The sequence below is a fragment of the Chiloscyllium plagiosum genome, chromosome 2 (assembly GCF_004010195.1).
Source record: "Chiloscyllium plagiosum isolate BGI_BamShark_2017 chromosome 2, ASM401019v2, whole genome shotgun sequence".
NCBI classification, from domain to species: Eukaryota; Metazoa; Chordata; class Chondrichthyes; order Orectolobiformes; family Hemiscylliidae; genus Chiloscyllium; species Chiloscyllium plagiosum.
In genome coordinates this window covers 26,283,059-26,298,600 of record NC_057711.1, presented here as the reverse complement: position 1 = coordinate 26,298,600, position 15,542 = coordinate 26,283,059, and the positions used below count along the sequence as shown (strand labels likewise).

The following is a 15,542-nucleotide window of genomic DNA, read 5'->3' as shown; positions in this document are numbered from 1 at the left end:
CCAACGCCCCTCCCCCAAGTCCCTCCTCCCTACCTTTTATCTTAGCCTGCTTGGCACACCCTCCTCATTCCTGAAGAAGGGCTTATGCCCGAAATGTCGATTCTCCTGCTCCTTGGATGCTGCCTGACCTGCTGCGCTTTTCCAGCAACACATTTTTCAGCCCTTACCTGGTTTGGCCTACATCTGACTCCAGGCCCACAGCAATGCCTCTTAACAGTCCTCTGGGAATTTAGAGATTAGAAATAAATGCTGGCCTAGCTCGATGCTGTGAAGCCAATGAATGAATGAAAGAAAAATTCTCTAATGTAATTAGGGATGTTTAATAAATACTGACCTGATTAGAAAGGTTCACAACCCAAGAACAAAAACTGAAATGGAGAGGGAAGTTATTGTCTTGATAGCGGTGGTCATTATCAATATTTGGCCGAGTTGAGTTTTAATGGCAGGGCACTTTACTCAGAAACAGAAATTACTGGAGAAACTCAGATCTGGTCACATTTGAGAAAGGAAAGCAGAGTTAACACTTCGGGTCTAGTGACCCTTCTTCAGAACTAGCGGTATCTAGGAAAAGGTGGCACATACACTGAAGGCAGAGGGTGGAGGAGGAAGGATGCATACAGCAGTGACCAGAGGGGGGGAGATGGAGCTCAGAGAGAGACATAAAGACAAGAGGCAGACAAAGGGGCAGATTATATTGAGCCAGGGATGGAGAGAAGCTGCTAATGGAGACCGTAAGAGGGTGAAAGGAGCCCATATCATGACTGGGCTACAGGGTCTCCAAACAGAAAACGAGATGCCATTCTTCAAGCCTGTGCTGAGCCATGCTAGGATCACTGCAGCAGACCCAAATCATTGCGTTCAGGCCTCTGGCAGCAAGGGCCATTATACTCTAGGGATGCTTTTCCACATCATGTGCTCTCACAACAACCCATGCAAATCTACCCTCCCATGGCCTCTCATCACCATCTGCCCCAGACACACACAAACCCTTCATGCTACCAACACCTCTCAGGTCTCCCGTCTGCTCCTTGTTGTGAAAGCCACAAACAATAGCTCCTTCCCACATTAATCTGATCCTGGACTGTGGGCCTTAGAATCTGGGGGCAGTTTGTAATCTCAGTCCTGGCCATTATGGGAAGGGGATTACAAAACTGCCAAGAGCACTCAAGGATTTCTCTCCAGGTGAGGGGCCAAAGTCCTCCTAATTAATACTCTCTGGAACTTTAAATAGCTCTGGTGTGGCAGTGATTATGCAAGAATATATTCTCTACTGAATCTTTGGGTGATGAGGTAAGAAACCCCACTATCCAAAAAGAATCTTCCCCGTATTACAAAAGTTGTGATTCTGAGGAAGGTGCTAAAAAAGTTTCATTAGCCAGATTTAAAATACCTGACTGATTTAATTTTCACTAATTCCCCAGATACTCATTCTCTTTCTAGAAGGCGAATATTCACTTTGCTTACTCTTTACCTTTTTAAATGTCTGCAGAAATTTTACATCTGTTTTATATTTTTAGCTAGCTTTTCCTCCTGCTTTATTTTCTCCTTTTTTTTAAAAAAAAAAGACATTTTGTTCGCTGTTTTCTTTGATATTCTGCCCAATCTTCTAACCTGTCACTAACCTTAGTGCCACGTTTGTGAAGTTGTACATAGTTGCTTTCAATCTTTAGCCTCCTTAAGTAGCCACAGATGATACATTCCAGTGAGAGACTGGAGGGATCAGATGTATCTCCACTAAGTGATAGGAAATACTTCATTGAATCACTGCCATTGACCCTCCACTGACCTTACTTAAGCTAATTTCCAAATTCGTTTTAACCAGCTCTGTCCTAATATCCTCAAACAGTAGACAGTCTGGACAGAAAGCCTGGTATTACACAGTCACGTGGTAATTGTAATTGTAGTTCCTGTTTATAATGTATTCATCTCAGAAGAACTGATTTTAGTACATACTATGATGCAGTCTGTGAGAGTTGAGTCAAACATTGGCTTTTTGGCATTGCAGTACAGTTGCTTAACTTTGAAAATCAGGCTATAGTCATGCTTTATATGGGGAGTACTATGTATTAGTCATCAGGGACACTTAGGATATTAGCTGAAATATTCAGTGGAGTGAGGCAGCGCGAAGAGACATCAGCTAGAGTAACTGAAATATGCCACAGCTCATTTAGAGTTTCCATGCGATGCTACCCAGCCTCAAATCAGTGATCTTTTTTAAGAAACATGCACGTGGTGTTATTTGTAAAGTCAAATCAGAGTTGATTAGGGATAACAGCTCACGTGGCTTCACTTTCCTGATGCAATGAGATGAACGGAAAATACGAATTGAGACTTGACTTTCACAATATCGCTGATGAAGAACAAGTTGCAAATAATTAATTAGAAATAGGAAAAATAAACAAAACTAAAGACTATACTTTAACCTCACCAATATTAGCAGTCTTTATAGGTAGGAACATACAAGCATACAAATCAGGAGCAGGAGTAAGCCATTCTATTCTTGTTCTGCCATTTGATGGGCTTATGCTGATCTGATTTTAAAGCTACCAAGAGGTAACAAAGAGGTAATAACATAAGAGCTGTTGGCATATAAAAAAGACACAGACCTGTTTTTGAGGAGGTGAATTCTTATTCAATATCACAATCGAGAACGAGACGATATTTCAGCATATTATTCCAGCATGTTCATTGTGATTCATTCTGTGGTTAGGTTATCAAAATTGGCTATGCACTATTCCAAGCAAATCTTCTGAAATGGACTCTGCACATCAGCAACATATGGTCTACGGTCTTGTGACATTGAAAACTTGTATCAGTGCTCCTACCAAACTGCTGCCAGCAAACTTTGAGCTGGATCATACTGATCTATTATGGGAGCTCAAAGTACAATATCTAACTCTTTTCTAAAAATAAATAAGCTGCGTAGTTAGTTTGTCATAGGAAGCTATCTGCAAATACACTCTTCAGCTTGAGTCATTTGTTAATGATATACTGTGTGGTCACTTAATGCTCATACAAGATCATACAATTTTTCTGGAAGTTGGATTTTGACACTTCTGTGGTATGCGTCGGCACCAGGTGACTTTGATTAAAAAAAAATTAACAAATTTTTATTGTGGGATGTGGGTGTCGTTGGCTGGCCAACATTTATTGCCTGTTCCTAGTTACCCTTGAGAAGGTGGTGGTGAGCTGCCTTCTTGTACCACTGCAGTCCCATAATTGTGGGTTGACCCACAATGCCACTAGGGAAGGAATTCCAGGATTTTGACCCAGCGACAGTGAAGGAACAGTGATATATTTCCAAGTCAGAATGTTGAGTGGCTCAGAGAAGAACTTGAAGGTAGTGGTGCTCCTTATCCTTCTGGATGGAAGTGCTCATGAGTTTGTAAGCTGCCATCTGAAAATCTTTGGCGAATTTCTACAGTTCATTTTGTAGATAGTACACATTACTGCTACTGGGTGAGAGTGGTGGAGGGCATGGATGCAAGTGGAAGTAGTGCCAAACAAGCAGGCTGCTTGGTCCTGGATGGTGTCAAGCTTCTTGAAATGTTGTTGGGGCTGCACTCATCCAGGCAAGTGGGGAATATTCCATCAGACTCCTAACTTGTGAGTTGTAGATGGTGAACAGGCTTTAGGGAGTGAGGAGATGTGTTACACACCACAGTATTCCTAGCCCGACCTGCTCTTGTAGCCAATGTGTTTATGTGGTGAGTCCAGTTGAGTTTCTGGTCAATGATAACCCCCAGGATGTTGATAATAGGACATTCAGTGATGGTAACACCATTGAATGCCAAGGGGCAGGAGTTAGATTGTCTCTTATTGGTGACGGTCATAGCCTGGCATTTGTGTTGTCAACTTGATTAAATTGGTTGAAATGTGAGCTTATGCAATTATGTAGCAAAATCTGGGAGGCAGATTATTACTGAATAGATCTGGGTGTTTTTGAGCACCAGTCACTAAAAAGTATGCAAGTGCAGCAGACAGTGAAGACAACAAATGGCATTTTGGCCTTCACAGCAAAAAAGATCTGAGTACAGGAACAAGGAGGTCTTACTGTAATCATACAGGGCCTTGTTGAGACAATAGCTGGAACACTGTGTAGAGTTTTGGTCTCTTTATGAGGAAAGATGTTCTCACCATGAATGCAATGCAACAGAAGTTTACCGGAGAGATTCCTGGGATGGCAGAACTGACATATGAACAAAACTTAATCAGAGATCACAATTATTGGAGTTGGCTAGGGTGGTCTCTCTCACACACACACACCATTTTAACTGAACTAGATAGAGTAAATGCAGAAAGGATGTTCCTCATGACAGAGGAGTCCAGAATGAGAGTGCAGAGTTTAAGGATACAGGATAGGCCATTTAGGACTATGATGAGGGGAAACATCTTCACCCAGAGAATGGCCAGCCTGTGGAATTCTCTGCCACAGAAAGCACTGAGGCCAAAACACTGAATACTTTCAAGGAGTTAGATGTAGTTCTTAGGGCTAAAGGGAGCAAAGGGTATGGGGATAAAGCAGGAACAACAGTCCTCAGTTAGATGATTACCCATTACTTAAATGGCCCACTCCTGCTTCTATGTTTCTAGATTTTGAAGTGCCAGCTTGTAACTGAACTGAGAATCAAGCAATCAGCAGGGAATCGGACATTCAAGCCTTCCAGTAAGGGGCCTACATGTGACTCCAGACCTACAACAATGTATTTGACTCTTAAATGCCCTCTGGGCAATTAGGGACAAACACAGTGGCCTAGTCTGCAACACAGAATCTATGATTGAATAAAAAATATTTTTAATAAAGACTGCAAAGAGAAAGAAAGATTCTAACTCAACTAATGTCCAACTAACCAACTACTGATTTCAGGATTGTTGCAGCTAACAAAGCAATATTATCAAAACCAAATTAAAATCTGACATAAAATCACCTCATTTCCCCATTAGATTTGTCTCAGATTCACTGACTTCAAACCTTTTGCAAGCATCTTTCACATGTTCCAAAAAAAAAAAGTCCTGTTTATTTCAGAGTAATAATCCAAAAGTCAGACAGCACTGAAGATGTCTTCGGCTCACTAAGTCTCCGCCAAACTATCTAGACTAATCCCAGTTTCCAGGACTCAGCCCATAGTATCTTGACATCTTGAATATTTATCCATACACATTATAAAGATGGCGAGGTTTTCTGCCTCTCCAACCTTCCCACGCAATGCATAACAGATTCTCCACAAACTATTGGAGTGAAAAATATTTTCCTCAAATCCCCTCAAAACCTCCTGCCATTAATCTCAAAATTAAGCATTTTCATGACAGACCCTTCAACTAAGGGGAATAGCTTCTTCCAACCCACTCTATCCATGTCCCTCGTAATATTATGCCTCTCAATCAGGAGCCCCTCAGCCTACTCTGCTTTACAAACAACCCACACGTGTCCAGCCTCTCTTCATACCAAAAATGCTCCATCACAGACAACATCTTGGTGAATCTCCTCCACACCACTTCAACTGCAATCACATGTTTCCCATAGTGTGGTGACCAGAACTATAGACAATACTTCAGTGGTGGCCTAACCTTTGCATAGCTCCAACATTACCTTCTTACTCTTATAATCCATGCCAGAACTGATAAAGACTAGTGTCCTGTATTAATGTATCACGTCACCTTCAGGGATCTGTGGGCAGGTACCCTAGGATCGCTCTGCTCCTCTGAGCTTCCTAGTGTCCTGCCATTCATTCTCGTTATTTCTTTCAAAAGACATCACCTCTCAGTTTTCAGGGTTACATTCTATCTAATCAACACATACGTATTTCCTGTGACCTAAGATCATCTTCTTCACTATTATTCAGCCAGCCAATCTTCATGTCATCCACAAATTTAATCATCTATCCCTCACATTCTCAATTATATTGGTTTACATATATCACAAACAAAAAGGACCTAAGCAGTGATCGCCGTGGTACACAACAGGACATGAGCCCAGTCACAAACTAAGCGTCTACCACCATCCTCTATCTCCTAGCAACAACCCAATTTTTGACCGAACTTGTCAAATTTTGGGAATTATTCTCTGCCCTCCAAGGGGAACCGTGCAAAGTCTTCAAAAGATGATGGTGACCCACAAATCCTTCTAATTCCAAATAATTTTAAAAAATGGATAACATTTGCCCATCTCTGGAACTTGTCCCATTCTTTTGTGAAAGACTTAGAGAATATGCGCTCACTGTGTGGTGCAATAATCTGCTCAATGTGCACAATACATCCGTATGAGGTTTCACAGAGATGGAAAGCTATTTTCAGAGACTATCACAGTTGAACCCAAATTAGTCCACATCCAGGTACTTCAGTCAGGAGTTGCTAGATAGGGATCAAAAGTGGGAAGTTCCGTCAATTCTTCCTCTTCTTCATCTGGGAAGAAATTTTTCCACCAACGTACCAGATCTGCATTAGGATGTTGATTAGAAATCTGAGGACAGACGAGATCAAATCTGCAACTAATCCTTCTTACACAATTAAAATGTTTACTGAATAAAATTGTTGAACATTGAGGGGAGCTACTCTTGGAATTTTCAATATGATCTACACTAATACACCAAAATACAAGGACCGGTGCACAGATCTATCATTCAACCCTCCCGTCACATTCAAAAACAAGCTAACAGTTCCAGTGCTCTTTGCCATGCAATAACTAATGGGGATGAATACTTGACTTATTAGGCAGTGGAGTACTGCAGAATATCATTCTAGTGGATGGTCTGTATTAATAACATTAATAATCAATGGTCTAATTTCAAGCAAACAAGTAACTTCATACCACAAATGTTTTACACAAAACCATTACCAGAAGATTGCCAAGACCTAAGCTTTAAACAGCAGAAACAAATAGCAAATGTCAATGTTTCTAGCCAAGTTTGCAGACAAAGACAGTGTTTACCTGACATCAATTCTTACACTGACAGTCCACTCTCACACTGACAGTCCACTCTCAAACTACAGTGGCTGAAGTCAATTGTAATTTCCTTCTGACAGTATTTGGCAAGATTTATAATTCAATAAGAAGTGGGAACAAAATGAACTCAATTCAATCAGAGTTATCTATGTGGAATGCAGGAGTGAAAATATGGAAAACTATTCAACTCATTCCCTACCTGCTTGGTGCTGAATTATTAAATGCAAACTCAAATGAGAATAGGTCAGTCCAGTTATTTGACAAGTAACCAAAAATAAGAAACGACGAGACAAGAATCTCAGTTTTGATGACTAACTCGTTTGCTTCTGTTGCAATATTCACAGCCAAGGGCACTGTCTGTCTCACTGCTGATGGTGTGTCAAACAAAATAGGCTGATAAACACACAAATAACCCAACATTAGGACAATCTACCCAGAGGCCAGAGTAGTCTGTGGAAGTCTAGTAATAACCCTTCAACCTTCAAGATAGTGATTTACAACAATAAACTAGGTCTGGGGTAATGGCAAGACTTAACTACACAGTAAGGATGTTCCCTTACATTGCACATAAATTAAAAGGTCCCCAGCTCATATACTGCATGAGAAATTAATAAGAACACTACAACTAAATGTTGAGATTATGCAGGTAGTGAATTAATTATTGGTCAGAAAGCACTGGAAAGGAACCAAGCAGGATGCTTACCTTTTGGTTTCTTCATCTGAGGTAAGCTGCTGATTGTAGTTGCCTGAATTATTTCAACGACAATTTGATACCTGTTTGAGAGAGAGAAAATTTTGAATTAGAGTCATAAGGTCATACAACATGGAAACAGACCCTTTGGCCCAACAAGTCCATGTTGACCAGAATCCCTAAACTCCCCCATTTGCCAGTGTTAGGCCCATATTCTTCTAAACCTTTCCTATTCACATAACCATCTAGATGCCTTTTAAAGACAGCTCATTCCATACAAGCACCACCCCCTGCATGAAATAGCTGTCCCTCAGGTCCCTATTAAATCTTTCCCACGCCAATAATGCACTCTTTGATTAAAGTAATATTATTATATTTACCCATGTTTCAGGATTGCACTTAGACTCACTTTCTACTCCTCCTTGCACTGAAATTAAACTCAAGTTCATTTTCAAATCAGTCTGTACATACAGATTGCTGTCTTGCATTTCATACTGCAATCTTTGTTCTCTTATTCTGGCCCTCCACGTATCGTGCACTTCAACTGCTGGTACAATCTTCAGCCATTATCTCTCCACTCACGTTCCCACCGTTAAAAGCTTACTCAACAAAGCCTAACAACAAATGCTACAGGAAGGACAGAAAAAGAGGCAAGAGAGGAGGGGGAGTGGTGTTTTTGATAAGGGATAGCATTACAGCTGTGCTGAGGGAGGATATTCCCAGAAATACATCCGTAGAAGTTATTTGGGTCGACTGAGAAATAAGAAAGGGATGATCAGCTTATTGGGATTGTATTATAGACACCCCCAATACTCAGACAGAAAATTGAGAAGCAAATTTGTAAGGAGATCGCAGTCATCTGTAAGAATAATAGGGTGGTTATGGTAGGCGATTTTAACTTTCCAAATGTATACCGGGACTGCCACAGTGTTAAGGGTTTAGATGGGGAGAAATTGAAGTGTGTACTAGGAAATTTTCTGATTCAGTATGTGGATGTACCTACCAGAGAAGGTGCAAAACTGGGCCTACTCTTGGGAAATTAAGGCAGGGCAGGTGACTGAGGTGTCAGTGGGGGAGCACTTTGGGGCCGGCGACCATAATTCTAATAGATTTAAAATAGTGATGGAAAAGGATAGACCAGATCGAAAAGTTGAAGTTCTAAGTTGGAGAAAGGCCAATTTTGATGGTATTAGACAAGAACTTTCAAAAGCTGACTGGGGGCAGATGTTCACAGATAAAGGGACGGCTGGAAAATGGGAAGCCTTCAGAAATGAGTTAACAAGAGTCCACAGACAGTATATTCTTGTTAGACTTAAAGAAATGGCTAGTAGGTATAGGGAATGCTGGATGACTAAAGAAATTGAGGGTTTGGCTAAGAAAAAGAAGGAAGCATATGTCAGGTACAGACAGGAGAGATTGAGTGAATCCTTAGAAGAGTGTAAAGGCAGTAGGAGTATACTTTAAGAGGGAAATCAGGAGGGCAAAACAGGGACATGAGATAGCTTTGGCAAATACAGTTAAGGAGTATCCAAAGGGTTTTTACTGATACATTAAGGACAAAACGGTAACTAGGGAGAGAATAGGGCCCCTCAAAGATCAGCAAAGCACCCATTGTATGGAGCGGGAGATGGGGCAGATACTAAATGAGTATTTTGCATCAGTATTAACTGTGGAGATGGACATGGAAGATATAGATTGTAGGGAAATAGATGGTGACATCTTGAAAAAATGTCCATGTTACAGAGGAGGAAGTGTTGGATGTCTTCAAACATATAAAAGTGGCTAAATCCCCAGGACCTGATCAGGTGTATCACAGAACTCTGTGGGAAGCTAGGGAAGTGATTGCTGGGCGTCTTATTGAAATATTTGTGTCATCGATAGTCACAGGTGAGGTACCGGAAAACTGGAGGTTGGTTAACATGGTGCCATTGTTTAAGGGTGGTAAGGACAAGCCAGAGAACTATAGACCGGTGAGCCTGACCTCGGTGGTGGGAAAGTTGTTGGAGGGAATCCTGAGGGACAGGATGTACATGTATTTGGATAGACAAGGGACTGATTAGGGATAGTCAACATGGCTTTGTGCATGGGAAATCATGTCTCACAAACTTGATTGAGTTTTTTTGAAGAACTAACAAAGAGGATTGAAGAGGGCAGAGTGGTAGATGTGATCTACATGGACGTTCGACCAGGTTCCCCCTGGAGACTGGTTAGCAAGATGAGACCTCATGGAATAGCCTTTTGGATACAGAACTGGATCAAAAGGTAGAAGACAGAGGGTGGTGGTGGAGGGTTGTTTTTCAAACTGGAGGCTTGTGACCAGTGGAGTGTCACAAGGATCAGTGCTGGGTCCTCTACTTTTCATCATTCATATAAATGATTTGGATGTGAGCATAAGAGGTATGGTTAGTAAGTTTGCAGATGACACCAAAATTGGAGGAGTAGCAAACAGCAAAGGAGGTTACCTCAGATTACAACGGGATCTTGATCAGATGGGCCAATGGGCTGAGAAGTGGCAGATGGAGTTTAATTTAGATAAATGTGAGTTGTTGCATTTTGGGAACGCAAATCTTACCAGGACTTATACACTTAATGATAAGGTCCAAGGGATTGGGCATGGATAGGATAAATAGACAAAGTCTTTTGCCTGGGGTGGACGAGTCCAGAGCTAGAGGGCATAGGTTTACAGTGAGAGGGAAAAGATATAGAAGAGACCTAAGGGGCAACGTTTTCATGCAGAGGATGGTATGTGTATGGAATGAGCTGCAGAGGAAGTGGTGGGGGCAAGTACAACGGCAATATTTAATACGCAGCATATGAATGGGAAGGGTTTAGAGGGATATGGGCCAGGTGCTGGCAGGTGTGACTAGATTGGATTGAGATATCTGGTCGGCATGGACAAGTTGGACTGAAGAGTCTGTTTCCACTCTGTGACTTTATGATCCAATCCTTAGACGTCTGCCATGGAGAAGAATTGTCAAGTGTTGCACTTTTCTAAATGGAGAGCATTGTATGTAGCCTCATAGATCTCGAAATTTTGTATAATTTCAAATCAGCATTTTGATAGTATGTCTTTGGGCTGTTTATACCAAAGATGTTTCAATTATTTATTTAGGAGATTTCAAATCAAATACCAATTTTTGAGAGCCTTTCTTTGGTTTTGATAATAAAGGAAGAGATTTTCCCAAATGTTACTTGTATGTTTGTTAACCTTTATACCATAGAATCATAGAGTCATAGAGATGTACAGCATGGAAACAGACCCTTCGGTCCAACCCGTCCATGCTGACCAGATATCCCAATCCAATCTAGTCCCACCTGCCAGCACTCGGCCCATATCCCTCCAAACCCTTCCTATTCATATACCCATCCAAATGCCTCTTAAATGTTGCAACTGTACCAGCCTCCACCACTCCCTCTGGCAGCTCATTCCATATACTTACGACCCTCTGCATGAAAAAGTTGCCCCTGAGGTCTGTTTTATATCCTTCCCCTCTCACCCTAAACCTATGCCCTCTAGTTCTGGACTCCCCGGCCTTTGCCTATTTATCCTATCCATGCCCCTCAATTTTGTAAACCTCTATAAGGTCACACCTCAGCCTCTCAACGGTCCAGGGAAAACAGCCCCAGCCTGTTCAGCGTCTCCCTATAGCTCAAATCTTCCAACTCTGGCAACATCCTTGTAAATCTTTTCTGAACCCTTTCAAGTTTCATGACATCGTTCCAATAGGAAGGAGACCAGAATTGCACGCAGTATTCCAACAGTGGCCTAATCAATGTCCTGTACAGCCGCAACATGACCTCCGAACTCCTGTATTACCAATAAAGGAAAGCATACCAAACACCTTTCTCACTAACCGATCCACCTGCAATTCTACTTTCAAGGAGCTATGAACCTGCACTCTAAAGTCTCTTTGTCGAGCAACACTCCTAGGACCTTACCATTAAGTGTACAAGACCTGCTAAGATTTACTTTCCCAAAATGGAGCACCTCCCATTTATCTAAATTAAACTCTATCTGTCACTCCTCTGCCCATTGGCCCAATCCTTGTGGCACTCCACTGGTCACAAGCCTCCAGTCTGAAAAACAACCCTCCACCACCACCCTCTGTCTTCTACCTTTGAGCCAGTTCTGTATCCAAATGGCTGGTTCGCCCTGTATTCCATGAGATCTAACCTTGCTAAACGGTCGCCCATGGGGAAACTTGTCGAATGCCTTAGTGAAGTCCATATAGATCACATCTACTGCTTTGCCCTCATCAATCTTCTTTGTCACTTCTTCAAAAAACTCAATCAAGTTTGTGAGACATGATTTCCCACGCACAAAGCCATGTTGACTATCCGGAATCAGTCCTTGCCTTTCCAAATAAATGTACATCCTGTCCCTCAGGATTCCCTCCAACAACATGCCCACCACCGAGGTCAGGCTCACCGGTCTATAGTTCCCTGGCTGGTCTTTACCACCCTTCTTAAACAGTGGCACCACGTTTGCCAACCTCCAGTCTTCCGGCACCTCACCTGTGACTATCAATGATACAAATATCTCAGCAAGAGGCCCAGCAATCACTTCTCTAGCTTCACACAGAGTTCTCGGGTACGAATCACTTGATTTTTGAACAGAAACCACGTAAAGAACATTGAGTGTGTTTCGGTGTTCTCCAAGTAGGATACTGCATCGGCTGCAGCAGGAATACTTGGGTAGATTCCAATCGTACGACATTCTGTTGAATAGAGGAATCTCTCATTTATATTTTCAGTTCCATATGTTCAACTTTGAGGAAAACTCCATTTATGCAATTAGATTTTTTAAAAAGCCACATCCATTTTACAATTAAGTGAGGAGGGGGGGGAAAATGTCCCTGAGTCACTGTCCAGTCACGTTAGCTCATCTGCCCTTGTAAAAGGATCACGCCAGGTTTTCTAATATTATTTACTCTCAGTCAATCCAATACACTGGGACAAAGACCCAGGAAAGTAACTCCTCCTCAGCTATATTTCATGATGGTGGTCAGTTGCAACGTAACTCCTCAAACAAGGAATAAGACAAGAGTCACAAGTGGCACATCATATTTGTATGATGAAACATCAGATAATGACCATCTCCAGCAAGGGAGAATCTAAAGCATCTCCCCTTAACTTTCACGTCTTTATCATCATTGAATGCCTGACCAGCGGTAACCTGAAATTACTGCTAATCACAAACTGAAGTTCTCCAACTATATAAACACATCAGCAACACATGCCCCTAGCATGCCGGCCTCCATCTTCACTGAACCAGTAGCTCAGCAATAACGGCAGAATGAAGGATATGGCAAACGATGGGGTTCAGATTGCATTGGAGGTTCAGCTGTTACTGACAGTCCACGATGCCTCATGGATGCCCAGTTTCGAGTTGCCAGATCTGCTTGAAGACTGTCCCATTTAGCATATTGATAGCGTCACACAACACGGATGAAAGGCATTCTTAATTTCAAGGAGGGACTTTGTTTCCACAAGGATTGTGGGTGGTCTCTCCTATTGATACTATCATGGACAGCTACAACAGCTGCAGGCAACTCCAAAGCACGGTAAGCATGAGGTCAAGTACATTTTTCCCTTCTTTTTGGTTCCCTCACTGCAGGCCCTATATAGCAGATATGTCCTACAGATCTCAAACAGCTTGATCAGCTGTGATGCTGTCAAGCCACTGATGGTGGACATTACAATTCCGCATCCAAAGTACATTCTACATCCTTGTTAATCTCAATTATCCCTGCAAGTGGCGTTCAACATGGAACAATATTGATTCATCAACTCAGGAATATCCATGCATGGCAATCAGGACCTTGTACCCAAGACTTCATGGCATATTTGACCTGGTGCCACAAAACTACATTGCAACTTCTTCCTGACTGCACCCCACTGTGCTGCCACCTCTGCCAAGCTTGTCCTGCCAGTGGAACAAGATATATCCAGGGATGGTAATGGTAGTGTCTGGAATGTTGCAAAAGGTATTATTCCATTAGCATGACTATTTCATGCTTGACTACTGTGAAACATCCCTTTCCTAATTTAGGCATTAACTGCCAGATGCTAGCAAGGAAGACTTTGCAGGGTCAACAGGGCTGTTCTTACCATTGGCATTTCCGGTAGTTAGGTCAATGCAGGTTGTCATTCTGGTTTCATTTCTTTTTTCAGACTGTCTACCGATAGTTACACGGAAGTGGTTTGCTAGGGCATTTTAGACAGCAGTTAACAGTGAACTACACTGCTGAGGTTTTGAGTCAGGAGTAGGCCAGACCAGCTGAGGACACCAGTATCTTTCCCTAAATGACACTGGTGAAGCAAGCAAGTGACAATGATTTCAATGTCATCATTAGACTCTTAATTCCAATCTTTGCCCCCACTAATCTTAATTCGAACCCAGGTCCACAGAACCAAACTAGATTTCTTCTACTCGTGAGATAACATCACTCGGCCATCGTCTCCCCACATCATGATGAATTTGCAAACTTAGAATGATGTTCAAAATCAGGGTGTCACATTAGTTTCAAACCACTGTTGAACAAAGTGCGCTGAAAGGTATTATACTGGAGTAAGTTACAACTCATTGGCTGTGCAATATATTTAGCTACCCACTTTTGAGAAATGTTTTCACAAATGCAAGATCCTTCCTTGCAACCCATACGTCAAAAATCTGTCTCATAAGAGAGGTTTAAACAGAGGAATGGTAACTATTTAATTTATTCAAGATGTCTCATTCAACATTCAACTGCTTGTTCAATTGTTCCAAACTTTTTGATCTTTTCAGGCAACTCCTCTTGAAGTTAACTATTCTTGTGTTCAGTGAAGTTCCTGAATTCAGTGTTTATCAATGTGTATTCTCCTTCCGTAATTGAACACATTATAGATTAACTTATTCTATTCTACAAACATGTCTATCTCACAAATGTCTGACATTTGCCTTTTTTCTGGGTTTTTCTAATTTGTGCACAAAAAGTCCTTTACCACTAAGGTCAGTTTCATGAACCTCTTTCACATTGCACTTCGTGAGCCTACTGGAACATGGTATTTAAGCTATAGCCTCACCTGAGCACAAAGCAACCATTTTATGGAGAGCTCAGACTGATAATTTGGCAAACTTCACTCTGCATTTGTCTCTTGTTAATTATTGCAATGACTAGTTATGGTCGATAATTGTTAATCACAACACCCATATATCCTTTAGCCTCACTTCTTCAACATTACAAGTTGAAAATTACTGTAAATGTGACCAACTTGCATTCCTTTTGTGAAACCAAGTTATTTATGTACACTGGAACATGGTACCATTCTGCATCAATCTACCTTCTATAGCAGCATTTAAATGTTAATTTTACTGAAGGATAGTATGACACGATGGTGAACCCCGCTGCTAATTAAACCAAACACTCAAAAGCTCACCTTATCTCGTAACCTGTTAAAGTAGGAGTGACAGAGAACTCCCAAATTCCACTATTCAAAAGAAAAAAAGATATCAATTTATTATTTAATTCGAAGTGAACATAGAACAATAAAGTGCAGAATAGGCCCTTCGGCCCTCGATGTTGCGCCGAACTGTGAACTAATCTAAGCCTGTCCCCCTACATTATCCCATCACCATCCATATAAACACTAAACAACAACTATTTACAATTCTAAGCCTCCTTTCTCTTAAACGCAGGTTATCCTACTTCGAACTCCATAACAATGCACTGATCCGATAAAAGCTTCCTTAACTTCAAAACCACCCAGTGGCTGTTGTTGTCTGTGTCTATCTTCTAGGTAAAAACAATGACTGCAGATACTGGAAACCAGATTCTGGATCAGTGGTGCTGGAAGAGCACAGCAGTTCAGGCAGCATCCAACGAGCAGCGGAATCGACGTTTCGGGCAAAAGCCCTTCATCAGGAAT

The 15,542-nt window shown here is 41.6% G+C and overlaps 1 protein-coding gene across 2 annotated transcripts in view; it reads right to left on the bottom strand.

The window, feature by feature from the left end:
- snx25 (sorting nexin 25) overlaps positions 1-15,542 on the bottom strand; it is a 230,299-nt gene that overhangs the window by 93,621 nt on the left and 121,136 nt on the right. For both annotated transcript variants that reach the window (XM_043705929.1, XM_043705938.1), the window contains exon 7: positions 7,647-7,717. In XM_043705929.1, the coding sequence (XP_043561864.1) occupies positions 7,647-7,717 (71 nt within the window). The remainder of the gene's footprint in view (positions 1-7,646; positions 7,718-15,542) is intronic.